Source organism: Macrosteles quadrilineatus, unplaced genomic scaffold, assembly GCF_028750875.1.
Source record: "Macrosteles quadrilineatus isolate MER2022 unplaced genomic scaffold, UCM_ALF_1.0 Scaffold_1__1_contigs__length_201487025, whole genome shotgun sequence".
Taxonomy (NCBI): domain Eukaryota; kingdom Metazoa; phylum Arthropoda; class Insecta; order Hemiptera; family Cicadellidae; genus Macrosteles; species Macrosteles quadrilineatus.
Window position 1 is genome coordinate 111,033,936 of NW_026542594.1, and position 20,489 is coordinate 111,054,424.

The 20,489-nt window shown below is 36.9% G+C and overlaps 1 protein-coding gene across 1 annotated transcript in view; it reads left to right on the top strand.

Annotated features, from left to right (window-relative positions):
- LOC128999856 (homeobox expressed in ES cells 1-like) overlaps positions 1-20,489 on the top strand; it is a 70,439-nt gene that overhangs the window by 35,552 nt on the left and 14,398 nt on the right. Inside the window, exon 4 of the mRNA XM_054426578.1 lies at positions 5,727-5,896. Coding sequence (XP_054282553.1) covers positions 5,727-5,896 — 170 coding nt within the window. The remainder of the gene's footprint in view (positions 1-5,726; positions 5,897-20,489) is intronic.

The window sequence follows — 20,489 nt, forward strand, 5'->3', positions numbered from 1 at the left end:
ACAGCTGGTTCAACTAAACTATCTGATTCTGTGATGTTCAATAGCATTAAAAAGTTAATAGGTTTACCAACAGGGTGCAGCACTATATTTTTTTTAATTTATGAGAACAGCTAACTTGCAACCAAAAGGTGAGTGAGCGTAGCGAACAAACTTCAACCTGGAGGCGAGTTAGCGTAGCGAACGAGCTAACCTGAAGGAAAGTGAGCGCAGCGAACGAGCTCCAACCTAAAGGTGAGTGAGCGTAGCGAACGAACTTCAACAGCTAATTAGCAACCAAAAGGTGAGTGAGCGTAGCGAACGAACTTTAACCAGGACATGATTGAGCCATGCGAACGAACTCATCTTGAAAATGAACGAGCATTTGACATAAATCCACACTAGGACAGGACGACGTCTGTCGGGCCAGCTAGTCTATATCTATAAAATCCAATGTATGTTTGTTTGTATGTTTGTCCTTTATGGACTCCAAAACCGCTCGACAGATTGTAATGAAGATTTCAGGCATTATTAAGCATTATTCAAGGATGGTTTGTGTGAAGTTTGGTGCAGATCCGTCAAAAGGGCTCCGCCCCAGTGGCTCTGAAGTTTCCCATGTTAACCTTATGAGTACTCATATTTAAATGGAATTAAAGAATCTTAACAGCTGGTTCAACTAAACTATCTGATTCTGTGATGTTCAATAACATTAAAAAGTTAATAGGTTTACCAACAGGGTGCAGCACTATATTGTTTTAAGTTATGAGAATAGCTAATTTGCAACCAAAATGTGAGTGAGCGTAGCGAACGAACTTCAACCAGGACGTGATTGAGCCATGCGAACGAGCTCATCTTGAAAATGAACGAGCATGTGACATAAAACCACAATAGGACAGGACGACGTCTGTCGGGCCAGCTAGTATTTTAATGAAACTTGCAAATTTATCCTATCCTATACTCTAATACGAGCAATGTTTGCTTGTATGTATGTATGTATGTATGTATGTATGCTTGCTTGCTTGCTTGCAGAAAGATCTCGAAAACGGCTCCGACGATTTTCTTCAAATATTGTAAATAGTTTATTTTTGGCATAAAAACGAGATAACTGCAGTTAGAACTGCCAACAAAAATCTAATTACGTAGAAAAATAAAACTGAAAGTCACATATTTTTAACATTAGTCTTATGGGTTGCTAAGTAACCATGTTGGTTGAATTAAATAACAAGGAAAAAGTAAACGAAAGACTTGTAAGATCTCAATGCTTGTAAGTTGTAACACATGTGTTCATAAAGGCAACTACCCACAGTATACTAGTAATTACAAAATACAGTACAAAAGCAAAAAAACATCACTTGTTACTATTGAGCAATGATTATACTGAAGCTTACTCGATACATTGTAGTAAAGGCTAACTTAGCAGTGCGGAGTGTGGGATCTGTTATGACGATTAGATTAAGGTAGATTTCCCATCCTTATGGAACAGCTGAAGCCAATTTTATTGTTAGTTCTGTCCGGTTTCCTGAAGATGTCGTGCTTTGTTTACAATTTGTTTCTTGCTATTTCAGTAATTTAAAACCTCGTTTAACCAAATAGTACTATTCAATCATAAACGATAACTCGTTCACTATATTACCGTACTTTATAATACTATCGTTGGCTATATTTAACCAAACAGTGAGACACAAATAATGAGAAACTAACCCTAAAATAATAGAAACAAATTGTAAACAAAACACGACATCTACAGAAAACCAGACAGAACTAACAATAAAAGTGGCTTCAGCTGTTCCATAAGGATGGTAAGGTGTCTGCAATCCTAAAATGCTATGGGAAGGTAAGGAAACAGGTCCGCGACGTAGAAAGTGGTGAAGGAAGTAGTAAAGGTGAGCGGTCCGGAGTGTGGGAACTGTTTGTGACGATTAGATTAAGGTATATACAATCCTAAAATGCTGTGGGAAGGGAGGAAAACAGGTCATAGACGTAGGAAGTGGTGAAAGAAGTAGTCAAGGCGAGCAATCCGGAGTGTGGGAACTGTTTATGAGGATTAGATTAAGGTATCTGCAATCTTAAAATGCAATGGGAAGGGAGGGAAACAGGTCCGTGACGTAGGGAAGAAGTGAAGGAAGTAGCAAAGGCGAGCAGTGTGGAGTCTGGGAACTGGAAACCAATTGTAACAGTTAGGTTTATGTGTCTGAAATTGAAATACTGAAATGCTATGAGAAGGGATGGAAACATGTCCAAGACATAGGAAATGGTGAAAAAAGTAGTAAATGCTGGCAGTGCGGAGTTTGGGAAATGTCTGTGGAAATTATATTAATGTATTTAAAATACTAAAATGCTAAGGAAAAAGATGAAAAAAGGTCCACGACGTAGGAAGTAGTAAAGTTTAGCATCGCAGAGTGTGGGAACCGTTTGTGGCGGTTAGATTAATGTATCTGTAATACTTAAATGCTATGAGAAGGGAAAGAAACAGGTCCGTGACGTAGGAAATGGTGAAGGAAGTAGTAAAGGCTGGCATCGCAGAGTGGGGGAATGATTTTCCCCGAGCAAAGCTCGGTCCCCAGGTACTTTATTTTAAACCAAGTTATTAATATATTAATAAAAACTCACTTTATTAATCTCCTTGTAGCAGCAAACCTAGTTACTCGTGAAACCTAATGTTATTGAAATTGATTTATTTGAAAATCAAATCAGGGAAATGGAAACTCATTTAATCTGCAGGTTGGCTGTGGTGGGGGTATTTTGCCTATTCCATGAAATGCAGAGACGGTAATGCAACCTTTGATTGCAAGGAAAGTGAATAGGTTGCTGCAGATCTCTGGAGGGAGTTGAGAACACAAAACACTGAAAGATTATTTTTTATTTTAGCTTTTAACGGCCCCCATTTTGAAACGACTTAATCAAACTCGACCATTGACAACCTGGGCCGAGATAATGTATTAAAGTACTTGTGTGCCAAATTTCATAAAAATCGGCTCAGGCATTCGGTCGTTATAGCCAATTCATGGGGACCCAGCATCCTCTTACGGTCGCCATTTTGATGACGTCATTACAGACGACCGAGGTCCTTAAAAATTGGGGTCTGGGCGGTTTTATGTTCAGAAACTTGTATACCGTACTATAACCACCTAAAATTGCAGCCTCTCCACCAGAACTGAAATATTCTGCCACTATATGCAGCTATATGACCCCACTATAAGAAATACATAGAACAATTTTAAAAACAAAAAAACAGCTGTTTATAAAAAGAAACTCCTTAGCTTTTTGGGAGTAAATATTAATGTTTGTAATATTTGAGTTGGTTAAGACCAAGTTAAACCGGTAATCAGTTTTGTAGGAAGAACAGAAAATGCCTCAAGTTCAAAGAAGAAATATTGAAAACGTGAGTAGGAGACAATTATTAATAATATATCTTATGCGTATGAGGAGAGTAGAAAAGAGAGGCCTGGTCTAAAGAAACGCATCCAGATACACATTCACTTGGTGATATGAATAATATTTGCCAGTTCTGCTTTACATCGATGGTTCTGCTATGCAACTCACTTTGGAAGTGAAAAAATATAGGAAGCACATAGTGTTGTCACGGTGGTAAAGTAAACTTGCCTAATGTCAGATCAAATGAATGCATGCAAGAAATGTTTACTTCTGACAAAGATAAAACAAGATATTTCAAAACATTTAGTATAAACTATATTAATGCCTTGACTATGATGAGTTCAAGTAGTAAGATTATGCCAAATCTTGGCGGACCTTATGTTTTTAATGTAAACTTTTGTATTTTATTGCTCTACTTCAATTGAGAAAAAAACGCAAATGGATTGTTTACTTCTAGGTTATGTTGCCAGTTCCTCGGAAAAACTTGTACAAGGTTTATTGACTGAATTTACCAACACAATCCAGACATTTCAAGTCAAAAATAAGAAGTTTCAACAACTCATTTGCTATTGAAAGTTTTAGTAGCAATACATATTATACCAAACATAAGTGAAGGAATCAGTGTTTATGTATTCAACGATCGAGTTGTTACGGTCAAGTTTATTTTTATGATTTAGGAAAGGCATATAATGTACGCTGTTCAAAAAGAGAATACGAAAATTGCTATCCAAATCGTATAGCTACAAGAGTTATCCAACCTATTTCGACAAATGAATCCATACTTTCAAAACGTTGGGACAGGTATTTAGAGAAACTCCACTGAAAAACGTGAGACTGACAGACAACACGTTAAAATACGTTAACCAACTTTCAGTGGTTCGATTTAATAATTAACTAGCAGAGTACCCGTCCTTCGTACAGGGTTGGCATGTAAGTATTAATGCTTATTACAGTTATGGGAGAGGACACGGTTTAAGAAAATTTTGTCTTTTAATTTATAAGGTGTCCTATAGTGTAGCACACATCTACCATAGCCCTAATGATCTACAACTGCACCTAAACTATAGAAAAAAGTAAAAGTTCTCATTGTGTAACACAACTTTTTTGCACGACAAACATCGTCCTGTCCTAATGTGGTTTTATGTCAAATGCTCGTTCATTTTCAAGATGAGCTCGTTCGCATCGCTCAATCACGTCCTTCGTTTACTACACTTACTCACCTTTAGGTTGGAGCTCGTTCGCTGCGCTCACTTGCCTTCAGGTTTAGCTCGTTCCCTACGCTAACTCGCCTCCAGGTTGAAGTTCGTTCGCTACGCTCACTCACCTTTTGGTTGCAAATTAGCTGTTGTCATAAATTTAAAAAAATAATAGTGCTGCACCCTGTTGGTAATCCTTGTAACTTTAATGCTATTGAACATCATAGAACAGAACCAACTTGTTTAATTGAAACAGAAGATTTATTAATTCCTTTTAAGTATGAAAAAATCATAAGGCTAACAGGGGAAACTCCAGAGCCATTGGGGCGGAGCCCGAAAGCCCGATCAGAATAAAAACTACTTAGTTTTCCTATTTAATGCCCAAAGAATCGGTGTACCGAATTTCAGCCTCCTAGGTAAATGGGAAGTGGGAGAATTAGTGATGAGTGAGTGAATGAGTGAGTGGGTGAGTGAGGGCTTTGCCTTTTATGTATTTAGATAACTGCTATTTTTGTAAAAAGATAAAGTTATGGTACATTAATGACAGCTGTGCACTTTCAAACTAGATATACGATGACGACGGGTCGGCGAGCGCGTTGCGTACAGGCAAGTTAATCCTGAGCACGCGAACATTACCGAACTCACCCGAACTTGAATGGTAATGCAGATCGAGACTTGACACAGCGCCTCTGTTAGTCTGTTGAGGGACCACCCAACTACTAGAGGGTGGCCCTATCCAAAAACGACTTGGCACAAAATTGCCATAAGGTGCAATATCTATTTTGCGTAGCATACGTAATCTTTGTTAATATTAATATGAAAGTGTGTGTGTTTGTTTGTTTGAAGTTAAATCACGCATTAACTAGGAAGGACGTGTGTAGCGTAAGCTGGACCGCAACCTCGTAGTAGCAAATACTTATTACAGCTGTGTGCATTGTGCAGGGTCAAAGAAGAAGGAAGGAGTACAAAATACTAACTAAAGCTGTGTGCATTGGGCAGGGTCGAAGAAGAAGGAAGGTTGTATACGGCGTAAGCTGGACCGCAACCTCGTAGTACCAAATACTTATTACAGCTGTGTGCATTGTGCAGGGTCGAAGAAGAAGGAAGGTTGTGTGTGGCGTAAGCTGGACCGCAACCTCGTAGTACCAAATACTTATTACAGCTGTGTGCATTGTGCAGGGTCGAAGAAGAAGGAAGGTTGTGTACGGCGTAAGCTGGGCCGCAACCCTCGCATCCCTTTCTCTGCAGCTCAGGTTGCAGTGTTGGAGGACAAGTTCCGCGTCAGTCCATACCTATCCACCTCCGACGTAGGTCACTTGTCTACTCTGCTGCGACTCTCAGACACAAGGGTAATTAACTCCACAAAACCCAAATCGGTATAATTATTGACATGGCTTATAGTATTTGCAATAACAATTGCAGTTTCCAGACAGCTTTTTAATTTATTTGGTCCAACCCAAGTGAATCATTTGGCCCTCTTTTTGTATTTACTATCACTTGGTTTGCCACTAGGGGTTTATTTTGGCTATACTGCAAAAGTGATAGAAATAATTATTAACAATACTAAATTTTATCAGCCACTGCAAGTTAATCTTATCAAACATGCTTGTCTCTTTAATTTGTAGGATTACGAGATTTTGTTAATTTAAGGTGCTAATATTGGATCTACTAAATTGTGATGGTATTTACTTACCTCATCATCGTAATCATTTAAAAAATATCCACTCACTTATCATGCCAACATTCTAAAGCTATGGTTCCACAGAATGCGGAACTTCCGCTGCGTGGTGCGTAATTTTCCGCAGCCTAAATCTGGAGGGGTGGTTCCACTGACTGCGGAAATAACGTTGCGAAAATTCAGTTCTGTCCAAACTAGCGACGAGTATGGAACACAAGTATAATACCATAAGTACCATAAAATAATATGAGTAGCCTAATATTCAGACTTAATTATTTGTAATTTTGGTTGCTTTTATTGTAAACTGACGCTAGACATAGTTCTTAAAAATCACCTTTTTAATTTTTTATGAGGATGGTTATAGTGAACATTATTAAAATGACAATTTGAGCTTAAATTGTAGTTTTATTGATACATTAATAAAAATACTAGCCCCAAAAAGAATAACGTTATTGAAATAATGTAAGAAAACTATTGATCGGTCACAATAATTAATTTATGGCTCTTCTCCGCTAGCGGAATCCGCACTGCCACTGCTCTCAGACCAGTATGATTTGTCCGCCATGCGGAACCGAAAATTCGGGATGCGGAAACGCACGTCAGTGAAACCGCACACATGAGAACTCCATAAACCAGTGTCGTTGTAATTCCGTAGCGGAAGAAATCGCACCGCACGGCGGAGATTCCGCATCCTGTGGAACCATAGCTTTAAGATTTAAGACCTACATGTGATGTAATTGCCACTCTAAACATCCCTTGTTTGACCTCTAAAGACCCGTTTCCATACAAATCCTATAACATGGGACTAGGTTAAGCCCCACATGTTCTAAAACCGTTTCCATTTAAAGAACTCATTCAGAGCATTTCACAAATCGACTAATCGAGGTATTAATTCATAATGTAATCAGGGCTAGTACCTATCCATTGGAAAGTACAACTTATATATCAACATATCAATCATATTTGGTCAAATTGGATGATTTTTGAAAATAAATAAGTAAACTTAAGTGTACAAAAAACAAGTTTTTAGGCGTACCTACCACCACGTGAGCACGCATCATACAGCTGTCCGTGTGAAAATCATAGGTATATTTTCTAAATTTAAACCGGCGCGGCGATAGTCTGCAAACATGCCCTATGCCCTTGTGCCCTATGTCATTAAATTAATTATTAAATAATTATACTGAGATCATGAAAGGTTGTGTATTTCTATTTTTAACAAAAACTCAATCAAAATATCAAACAATAACACAAAACATATGTTGAACAATTACCATATGTTATTAACATATTAACTACTACTGTCATCCCTCCTTCACAAGTCAAAATGATTTGGTTTTCTTCTAATCCTTTCCCCTCGTCTTACAACAGGAGCTGAGTCATTGTTTTGTAATTCTGACCTGGACGATTGACCTTTATTAACATCATGGGAGATTCTGAATGACTTGTCTCTTCTTAGGAACCATGAGTTTCTTCGGTATTCTCGTCCATCACCAGTCTGGATTTTGTACGATCGAGGTTCAGGACCAACTTGAACAATCTTTGCTCTCAGCCAACACTTTGGTTTGAATCTGAAAAGCACTGGTTCATCGAGTTGAAACTGATCAGGCTCTGTCTTCCTCATATCACCGTACAGCTTCTCTCGTCTTTTAATTTTTTCTAGCTGTTTTGAAACATTTTTTATGACCATCGGAATAAGGTGGTTGGTTGTAGATGGAAGTAGAGTCTTTGTCCTCCTACTCATCAGCCGCTGAACTGGGGAACCTAGGTTACCTCTTGGTGTGTTACGGTGATGAAGAAGTGCAAGATAAATATCGGACTGTTCTTCTTGACACTTGACAATTAAGTTTTTTCCTTCTTGAACATACCTCTCCGCTAGCCCGTTGGATCTTGGAAAATGAGGAGATGAAATTCTATGATTAAATTTCCATTCGGATACGAATTTAGTAAATTCCATAGAAGCAAAACATGGTCCTCCATCAGTTCTTAGTTCATCTGGAATACCGTGAGTTGCAAAGTACTTTTTTAGGTGTGTAATAACAGTGATGCTACTTTTGTTCCTAAGATTTTCACACTCAAAATATCCTGAGTAACTATCAGCAACTACTAAGAAGTCTTTACCTCCACATTCAAAAACATCAGCTCCGATGAACTGCCATGGCCTCACTGGTACTGTTTCTTGAAGGATCACATCTTGAGGTTTATCTCGTGGATATTTGCTGCATACATTGCACCTTGCTACATATTGTTCAATATCTTTTTCCATATTAATCCAATATACATAGTCACGTGCTGTATTAATTGAACTTTGAACACATTTGTGAGGACGGTGAATATTCTGTAACACTTCAAGTTTCATTTCATCAGGTATAATCAAACGGCTTCCTTTAAACAAAAGACCATCATAGCAACTTAGTTCTTCTCGGAAAGTGAAATATTTTACTAATTCCTTGTCAACAGTGCTTCTTTCTTCGGGCCATCCATTCAAGATCATTTCCTTCAATTTAGAAAGCTCTGTGCATTTTCCAACACTAGTTCTGATTCGAGAAACTGTATCAGAAGACATAGGAATTATCAACTGAATATCAAAGCTGTGAGGTTCATCATCTTGGTTGTCATTGTAGCAATCTCTACTCAAGGTGTCAGCCAGATGAAGCTCACAACCCCTCTTGTAGACAACTCTTGGTCGATACGGTAATATTTCCAAACACATTCTTTGGATTCTGGGAGGAGCGTCAGACAACGGTTTCTTAAAGATAGCCTCTAAAGGCTTATGATCTGATTCAATAATCAACTCCTTGCATCCCCATACATACTCATGAAACCTTTTGCAAGCAGTCAGTATTGCGAATGTCTCTTTTTCAAGTTGACTGTAGTTCTGTTGCGATTGAGTCAACGCTTTGGAATTATAAGCTAAGGGCTGCCCAGATTGTAACATAACAGCACCTACTGCATAACTGCTTGAATCCACAGATAGAGTCACAGGAGAGTTAGGGTCATAGTAACGAAGCACGGGAGTTCTTTGCAGTTTTTGCTTTAACTTGTTGAATGCTTCTCGTTGTGGTGTATCCCAGAACCAGGCCACATTTTTCTCAGTGAGAACTCTTAGAGGTTGAGTATCAACCGAAACATCTGGTATAAACTTTGACAAGTATGTTATACAACCCAAAAATCTCTGAAGCTCAGACAAACATGTGGGTTCCTTCATTCTTGAAATGGCTGCTACTTTGTCAGGATCAGCTTGTAACCCTTGGTCTGAAACTATGTGACCAAGAAATTTCACCAACGGTTTGGCAAATATACACTTTTCTTTGTTAAAGCCCCCTGCAGACGGGGACAGTAGTGGCGTCCAGTACTGGCGTCCACAAGTGGCGGCCACTGTACTGTCAAGACAGTAGCCCTACACACGGGGACAGTACTGGCTGCCACAGAAACTGTTTTAGTGGCGGCCAGTGTGACACCACAGTATCAAAATGGATGAATTTGACTTGGAATACGAAAATGCAGTAGATGAAGTTGTTGAAGAAGTTGTCGATGAAGTAATTAATGTTTTGAGTGAAGAATTGGAAGATATAGTAAATACCCCCGCCACTGCAAAACTGCAGACTAAGCAAATTTTCTATTATCCTGATTTGATTTACACTAAAATGCCTCCTTAAAAATATCACATTTATTCCCTATTTAAATAGAATTAGTTTAACGAGTACTTAGGTTTGCTGCAACAGGGAGGGTAAAAAAGTGTTTTTGTTGTAAAATGTTAATAGTTTAGTAAGAAATGAATGTATTTTCCAAATTCAATCAAAATATGTTCATAAACAAGCAAACTACAACAGTTGAATTATTCTCCATAAAAATAACATGGGAAATTTAAATTTACATTTTTTTTTGAATTTTCTCCGTAACCATTAGGCACACAATAACGCTTCAATATGCTTAATTATTTGTTTTTTAAGCTATACAAAATGGTGTGAAAAGAAATTGTGAAATTTTTGTTTTTAGGGTCAAAAATGGGAAACCCCTATTTTTACCCCATAAAACACCCCCCATAAACCCCCGTTCCCATAGTCCGATTTTTAGCCAATGGCGATTCCTATCAATCACTCGCAATATTTTTTCGAGTACCAGCAAACACAATAATTTCAAGTTTCATGTCTGATAGTAAGTTAAATGAATGTGTCCAGCGTCTATAAGTTATAGGTTAAAACTTAATAATAGGCCTAGATTGTACATTTCGTTACGGAAATCACGGACCGACAACAGTTTCCTCGGTGCTCTAATTGCGACTAGAACATTTAAGGTTAGGAAAAATGGCTGTCAGTAGGTCACGTGACCACACTACTGTCCTCTGAGCGGCCAGTAAACTCAAACTATTTTGTCTTTACTGGCGGCCAGTAGCTACTGGCCGTTGAAGCGTCCAGTACCTCATCACACGTAGACAGTAGGCGGACAATTACTGGCAGCCATTAATGGCTAGGTCTACTGGACGCCACTACTGTCCCCGTCTGCAGGGGGCTTAAGTGTAAGTCCTGATTCACTCAGCTTTGTCATTACTTCATTCGTAATCTTTTGCAAGTCTCTTTCATTGTTAGGTACTGTGAATGAGTATATCATCCATTGAACATTCTACATTCTTAATTCCTTTGAGCAAGTCTGACATAATATACTGGAACACTTCAGGGGCCGATACCAAACCAAAGGGCATGCGTAAACAAGAGTAGCGCCCCCAAGGTGTTGAAAAGGTTAGTAGTTTGGATGTTCTCTTCGTAACTTTTATCTGCCAGAACCCTTTTTTACAGTCTAGGATGGTGAATAAAGTAGAACCATTCAATCTAGCTGCGATGTCCTCTAATGTAGCCAATGGGTAATGTCTACGCTTTACATTTTTGTTTAGATCAGTTGGGTCAATGCAAAGACGTATTTTGTCTCTTTGTTGCACTATGACCATAGGAGACACACAAGGAGTAGCTCACTTACTGGAATAATAATCTTGTCTTTTACCATTTGGTCAAGTTCTGCTTTCACTGCGTCACGTATTGGATGAGGTATTCGCCTGGGTGGGTGTATTTTGAAACTAGGATTTTCCACAAGATCAATGTCATACTCAAATGACTTTAAACATCCTATTCCATCATATAAGCCACTTATAGACTGATCAACTATACCAGCAATCCGTTTGACGAACCCTAGTGTTTCACATGATACTCTTCCTAATATTGATTGATGCCCATTTGGAACTATTACAAACAAGACAGTGTCTTTATGAGACTTTTTGGTTACAACTGGACAAATGGCTTCACCCAAAACTGGCGTTTTTTGGTTGTTAAAAGAAACAAGGCATTTAGTAGCAGAAGGTACAATGTTAAGATTACAAGCTAGAGCCAAATCTTGGGAAATAACATTGCACTGAGCCCCAGTATCTAATTTGAACTGCACAGTTTTGTTATTTGGTAATTTTAAGGGTTCTGTCCAATCTTGATTCTTGACTGGGTTAGAGATGCAATCAACATGCAACGGATAATCAGAATCTTCATTTTCTACAACCTCTAAAACATCAGTATTTTTACTCTTACTAGGGAGATTCTTTCGAGTTTTACACATCTTAGCAAAATGACCTTTAGTCAAGCATTGATTGCAAGTTCGATTAAAAGCTGGACATTGGCCTCTAGAGTGTTGTAAACCACAACGTTTACAGTCAAAGACTGAATTTTGTAACGTAGGCCTAGAAAAAGAATTATCCCTCTTTACGACATTAACATTTTTAGGGCTGTCAGAGGATATTTCTGCTAGTTGTTTCTTAGCTTGTTCATGTGCCCTACACTTACTAATCGCATCATCTAGGGTAAGGTTATCAGTAGAAAGTAACTTTTCCCTTAAGCTAGAATCTGATATGCCTATTACTATTCTATCTCTTATCAAACTGTTTTTTAGCTGCTCAAAATTACAAGAATTAGCTTGGTTAACCAATTTTGTAAAAAAATCTTCAAAACTTTGATGGGTTTCTTGGGTGATTTTGTTGAACAAAAATCGCTCAAATATTTCATTAGATTTACCAACAAAAAACTTATCAAATCGTTGAACAACTTCATCCAACTCAATATCTTCATCATCAATGAAACCAAAACTGTTATATATATCTATAACATCTGGGCCTAAACTAGACATAAATGATGCTACCTGTACTGCATTTGATCTCCTATCAAGGCCAGAAGCTGTGTACCAGTTCCACTGTTGCTTCCATTTCTTCCAAGAAGAAGCCATCTGAGTACTTGAAACCACAAGACATTTTGGTGGTTTTACATTATTATCCTTGTCTTCTGTATGGTTTGAATGGATATCATCATCTTCCTTAAAGGCATACTTTTTATTTCTATTCCGTGTGGGTTTCGGCACCATGTCATTAAATTAATTATTAAATAATTATACTGAGATCATGAAAGGTTGTGTATTTCTATTTTTAACAAAAACTCAATCAAAATATCAAACAATAACACAAAACATATGTTGAACAATTACCATATGTTATTAACATATTAACTACTACTGTCACCCTATAGTGGTGATTGCGAGAGCAACACGCAAAAGAAATTATCTGTATTCTTGGGGTTAAGAGTATTTCTCCTTTAAACTTACCACTGATGATTGTTGCTTCGATCAAGTTTGGTGTCATTTTTTTAATCGCAGTCTGGTTCCGCTGCACAGCTTGGGTGGATTTAAGTTTCGCATTATTATTACAGTATTGGAATTCATTCTTTTAATGACAGTAATGTGGTGGGTTGGTGACGAATTGGGAAGCATTTGAATACCTGAGATAGCACGCACCATTATTATTAACTTACAGTAATAATTTATGGTAGATTTTGTGGGTATAGAACAATACCCCCGCCGCAGCAAACCTGCAGACTTAGCAAATTTCCATTTGCCTGATTGGATTTACTAAAATGACTCCTTAAATAAAAATCACTTTTATTCCCTACTAGCTGTAACCCGCGGGCTTTGTCCCATTTAACTTCTTAATTTTCAAGATTATCTCGTTTGCATGGCTCAATCACGTCCTGGTTGAAGTTTGTTCGCTACCTCACTCACCTTTAGGTTGGAGCTCGTTCGCTACGCTCACTCACCTTTAAGTTGGAGCTCGTTCGCTGCGCTCACTTGCCTTCAGGTTAGCTCGTTCGCTACGCTAACTCGCCTCCAGGTTGAAGTTTGTTCGCTGCGCTCACTCACCTTTTGGTTGCAAATTAGCTGTTGTCATAAATGTAAAAGAAATAATAGTGCTGCATCCTGTTGGTAATCCTTGTAACTTTAATGCTATTGAACATCATAGAACAGAACCAACTTGTTTAATTGAAACATCTGTTAAGATTCAATAATTCCATTTCTCATAAGGTGAACATGGGAAACTCCAGAGCCACTTGGGCGGAGCCCGAAAGGATTTTTGAAATAAGAATATGCCTATATGTTAATCGGGAATGTGAGCTATCATCATGCCAAATTTCAGCCCAATCCGACCAGTATTTTTCGCGTTCACTTGTCACAAACATACATCCATACATACATCCATACATCCAAACTTTCTCATTTATAATATTAGTAGGATTTAAATTGAATTAGTTAAACAAGTATTTAGGTTTGCTGCAACAGGGAGGGTAAAAAAGGGTTTTTTGTTGTATTGTAAAATGTCAATACTGTAGTTTAGTAAAAAATGAATGTATTTCCAAAATTTGATCAAAATATGTTTATAAACAAGCAAACTGCAACAGTTGATTTATTCTCCATAAGAATAACATGGAAATTTTTAATTTACAAGTTTTTGGAATTTTCTCCGTAACCATTAGGCGCACAATAACGCTTCAATATACTAAATTATTTTGTTTTTTAAGCTCTACTAAATGGTCTAGAAATAAATTGTGAAATTTGGTGTATTTATGGAAAAAATGGGAAACCCCTATTTTTACCCCATACAACCCCCCATTAACCCCCGTTCCCATAGTCCGATCATGCTGGTTCGCGAACTCGTTCGAATAAATGTAGGTTTACACGTTTGTACCAAATTTCATCAAAATCGGATCATTTTTACTTGAGTTATCACGCTAACGGACACTCATATATATATGAAAATATATATATATATATATATATATATACATAAATAAATAAATATATACATACTAGCTGTAACCGTTAAGATAGGTTTATAAGATAGTGACATGAGCTTCTCAAGCCACATCGACATAATCTGTAGTAAGGCCAGTAAAATGATCGGCTTCATCTCACGCTTCTCAAGAGGAATCAACAGCCCAATTGCTCTTCGATCACTCTATTGTGCACTCGTCCGTCAACTTCTTGAATACGCCAGCCCTGTATGGTCCCCTTACACAGCCCTGGCCAAAACCAGACTGGAGTCTCTGCAGCGGCGCTTCATTCGTCTGGTCGGAGTTCGACTTGGCTGTGTGTACTTGGATGTGCATGTTGATGAACTGTCTGAAACATTGAAACTCCATCCCCTTGCTCTGAGACGTGACGTGGCAGATGTGGTATATCTCCTGAAACTCCTGAACGGTGATGTACGGTGTGCAGACCTCTTGTCTGAAATGTTCTTCAAAGTACCATCAAGTACCAGGTCCCATGGACTTCTGAGTCGCCGCCACCACTCTACCAACTACGACTACTACAGTCCTCTGGCTCGCTTTGTAAGACTGGGAAACCAAGTGGCGTCGGAGTGTGACCTAATCTTTGACAGTCTTCAACGGGTCCGTAAGTGTGCTCTCGAGCTCCTGACTGGTTGAATCCTACCGAAGTTACAGAATATGAGTCATGTAAAATTTGATTAATTTGCCTTGTTCCTGTCTTATATTTTATTTTTCTTGTTGTGGTATTTATTCTGTTATATAACTAGTGATATGAATATCTCTTGTAATGTCAGTCTTAAACTATATTTTGCTTCTTCATGTATATAATATTTTGTATTGAGTATTTATTCTGTCGTTACAATTAGTATAATATGATGTCTCTTGTAATGTTAGTCTGCAACTATTTATTCTACTTGTTCATGCATGTTTTATTTTGTAATGAGTCGGATCATTCTATACAATCTGTCTAGTCTCTTGAATGTATTGTTCCATGTATATTTGCTATTCTTGTATTTATTTTTGCAGACCATCTTGTTTTGATATGTATTGTTTAATGGCATTTGCCGTAGAAATGAATAAATGAAAAACCCGCGGGCTTTGCCCCGTTTAACTTCTTAATTTTCAAGATTATCTCGTTCGCATGGCTCAATCACTTCCTGGTCGAAGTTTGTTCGCTACGCTCACTCACCTTTAGGTTGGAGCTCGTTCGCTACGCTCACTCACCTTAGGTTGGAGCTCGTTCGCTGCGCTCACTTGCCTTCAGGTTAGCTCGTTCGCTACGCTAACTCGCCTCCAGGTTGAAGTTCGTTCGCTACGCTCACTCACCTTTTGGTTGCAAATTAGCTGTTGTCATACATGTCAAAGAAATAATAGTGCTGCACCCTGTTGGTAATCCTTGTAACTTTAATGCTATTGAACATCATAGAACAGAACCAACTTGTTTAATTGAAACAGCTGTTAAGATTCAATAATTCCATTTCTCATAAGGTTAACATGGGAAACTCCAGAGCCACTGGGGCGGAGCCCGAAAGGATTTTTTAAATAAGAATATGCCTATATGTTAATCGGGAATGTGAGCTATCATCATGCCAAATTTCAGCCCAATCCGACCAGTATTTTTCGCGTTCACTTGTCACAAACATACATCCATACATACATCCAAACTTTCTCATTTATAATATTAGTAGGATATATATATATATATATATATATATATATATATATATATATATACTTTTGTGCCCACCCGGTTTGGCAGTCAGTGCGCTGGTAATTTACACGGTGTGGCAGTCACCCGCCCGAAAGCCAGTCAGCTCTCCCATAAGCCAGTCAGGTATGGCTTCCCGTGCACTTTATACGTATGAAAACAGCAAACCGGTGCTGCTGCCTGTGTCGATAAGCGTAACTGCAATACCAATGCGGAGACTGTCTCATCGTGTGTTCTATCGTTGAGTAGTGTAGCCAGTACGGCACCCTACCCTACTTTGTAGCGGTAAAACCCAGTGGTCTGTAACCTTCGTTTACTCCTTGTTACTATTTGTGTTGGGATCGTGATTAACTACGTGTTAATGTTTAAACATGTTCATACTCCAAATAAATATGATGCACCTCTAATAAGGATCGTCGAATATTAATTAATTATAATTGGTTGAATCTTGATCCTACCCGTTCATCATCTCATATTTTAAGTTATTTTGATTTTTTTTACCTTCAGTTGAAATTTTAGTCAACTTCTCCTTTATACAATATTTTTTATCCTAGTATTTACAGTGTTTCCACGGACCGGGAACTATACGGATTTTCTTTATCTCGAGAAATATACGTGAATCTTGTCCGAGATACTGGAACTGTTTTTTACGCAATTGCGTAACACGAAGGAGTAACTATTACATATGACAACGATATTATTCTATCTGATAAGAATAACTATGAAACTACACTCGAAAGATAAAATATTTTTATAATAATTTCAATTTTACAAACAAACTATTACAGGAATTATATTTTGGGACGGATGAATGATAAGGAAGCAACAAAAAGTGGTCACGAGTGCAAATACGGGGGGGGGGAGGGGGGGTACAATATAACGAACGCCAGAAACGATTATTTGTTTACTTTTCAGATTCCTTATCAAATCTCTCTCTCTCTCTCGCTCTCTAACAATGTACAGATTGTGGACTTTACGATTTAAGTTATCCTGCAATTATTTCAGTTCAATCCCATACCTATCCTTATGGTTTCCTATCTATTATTTTTCAAAATAAATAGTAAAGCAGGTTAAACTATTTTTTATTTTATTTTCTTGAAACCAAACACTCTTTACCATCCGGTATTCTGCAGAGTCAAATGTTTAACACTGTGTTTATAAAAATTGAATGGCCACACAATTTTTATGTTTTATTTTTTTTTTACTAATAGTAACTGGGATATTTATATATACCAATAAGTGCTGCAAGCTGTAATAAATGCTGCTGATTAATATCAGAATAAGTTATAATTTATTTTGTATAATACATCGGTCATTGAATACAAACCATAATGGGTTTTCTATTTGTAACTTTAACTTGCAAATACAGTAGAACCTCGCTTAACTGGAGTCGCATCATCATGATGCCTATATATTATATAACCTCACAAATCCCAAGAAAATGTTTTATTAACTGTGTTTTTCAGTCTAATATTTCTATATGAACGGTATATTTAACTATTTACGGTAATTTTTATGTGCAGTAGGTTCCCAATTATTGAAATATTACAGTTCATTTAACAAAAATAAGATGGAAGCAAAACGGAGAAATATCGATCAGTATCGTCAAGGTCAACCTATACGCTCGCACCTACAGACTGACAATCTTGCACTGACACTGACATACTGACAATCGTCTGCTTCTGTCTGCTGTCACAACACTACAATATTTTGTGGTTGGGTCGTTGGGTGATTAGTAACCATGACAACTTGTGGATGTAGAGAAACCAAAGAAAGAATAGAACAAAGAGAAATAATAAGAGGTGTTTTACATCATTTTTATCTTTATCTTATTTTTATCATTGTTATTATTACCAGAAAGACTTAAGTACAGTACTATGATTTTATGGTGTTTTATGAGTTATTTAATATTTTTATCCCCATACTTCTGTTCTGAAACATCATGTAGTAGTAGCCTAGGATGACTACGGTATCAGTAGTCTTCTAGTCTACATTTTCATTTTGTTTTGTTCTTTACGTGATTTATTGCTGTACAGTAAGCAAGTTTTGTTTTGTTTGAGTAAGCATACGGTGTAGTTTTTATTAGTAAACCAAGGTTAATGACTTAACATATCACGGTTGCGCAATACCTATTGTATTTTGACTATGTAAAATGCAAATTTATAATCACGTTAACGTCCATTTATATAGTGTCCCGGAACGGCATTGTTCCTGAGTAAGAAACATATAAATATCATATTTAAATTATCCAGAAGTCCTTAGTTACTCACACGGGGAAAAAAGTTTTAGGCCTAAATCATTTGAAACCTGTACATTACATATTTTTGGTCGAGTTTTCGACCACTAGTTAAAGTTAATTGTATTACAACAATCTTTATAGTAAGCAATATAAGCTTGAATCGGACTTATCTGCCTTCAGCTAATCCATCATATGATAGTACGTTAGAGAGTATGCCCATGCTGAAGTTTTACTTATACTTGAAGAATGACTTAATTTAGTACCAAGAAATAAATCACACCCCTTACATACACTGTGCTGTTTTAATGCTGTGTAGTTGATTGCTACTGTATTAACCTGTGATCGCATATTAATTCATTCATTAGGAACGTATTTAAAAAAATACTACTTTTATTTTTTTTTTAGATTTCTATGATTTATTTACAATAACAGAAATGTGTAAGATTAAAATAAATTAATGTGTTGCATTGTCCATTTAAAGTTACATCATAGTAAATTAAAATTCCACTGAAACTTAAACAATAAAAGCCGAAATTAGTTATAAAGAAAACACGAGTTTCCTTTATATTGCTTTTACAATCGAAATATACATACTGAGCCACGGCTCGGTCCCCCGGTACTTTTCATTTTAAATATTCAAATAAAGTCGATTATTTTTAATGTTTTATGAAACGTGACATAGCAAATTTCCACGGAACTTTTTTTGTCGGCTACTACTTTATTTTATTTTTTGGTCAGGTTAGTTTAAAAACAGTGGATTCTGTATACAAAAAGTGAAATGTTCTAAATCATATTTTTTTTTTTTTTTTTTGGCTTATGTACGTAATTTAAATTGTACGAGAGGGGCTTCCCACCGTGCCGGATTGCGCTGTGCGGGCATATTTTGATCCAGTGGCGGGTGTTTGGTGTTTTGAATAAGAATACTGAATTGCTCGTTTTAAGATCGTATCATTACAAATCCTATCATTTTAAGATTTGCTTACACTTACGAGAAATGCATTTTCCATTTGTACATTTCTCAGGTACAAATTTTATGAAATAACGTACATTATTGCGTTGTTTGACAAGTAGCTGGGGACCGAGCTTTGTTCGGGAAACTTTACACTTTGAGAGTATTCCTTGGTCAATGTAATGCTATCCCAAAAATAATAATTTGCGGTATTTTTTTTCTTGACATTTAACTTCTATTCAAATAATAATATCATAGTTTACTGAAATGATGAGATAGAAGAGTTTTTAAAAATTTGTTTGGTTCCCCTAAATGGCCGAAACTATAGAAATTACCCAGTATTTTTCACGCTGAATTCAAAGAAGGCTATTAGTAGTATGAAAATCTTCCCACCTTCCTTCCTTTGAAGTATTAGTCACTGCAAGAACTTGGACTCGCTCCAAAACCAGAACCGAAACGTTTAATTTACCCTCAATTTTTAAAATGTAATAAGTTACAATTTTCTGGAAACTCAGGACACTTTCTGACTGAAAATAATTACGGTTGATCCTTGTTGGTGAGTACCAAAAAGGAACCTTAGGTATAAACATGGTTGTATATCCAAGTTTGGTTGTCCTTGATATTGCACTATTTCATTGACACTGACAAATTAGGGCTAGGCTGCACTATAAGTTAATTGGGAGTTTATTTGATATCTAGTCCTAAGCTTATAGCCATCTTAAGGCAAACATAACCAAAACCTAACCACAGACATATAAATATAAGTGATATAAATATAAACACTCATCCTCTGTAGGCCTAAAGCTACCTATCTATATTTTTTTTGGTTAGGATTAGTACTTTTTTGAGAGAGTGTCATTATGTACTGAGCACACTTAGATGATATAGGGTATCAGTGATTTATGAAATTATTTATTGATAAAAAGCAACCTAACGGAGTTACCTTAATGATGCACCCAGTATTTAATACAAAAATTAAAGCTTATGCCTATGTATATTAGTTTTAAAACAGAGTAGAATAAGGCACCTATAATCTAGATTAGGCATTGATTAGTGTTTATAAACTAAACATGGATGAACCACTAAGTCAAGCTATTAATCCAGTTGTTCAGGATAGGCTACACTGAACTCTGAAAGCATCCATCTCAAAACGGCCACAACTTAAGAACAGATCCTAGAATTTGATTTTATTAAACTTTATTTTTCTGAAATAGATAGCTAAACTGTCCAGTGCAATCATCC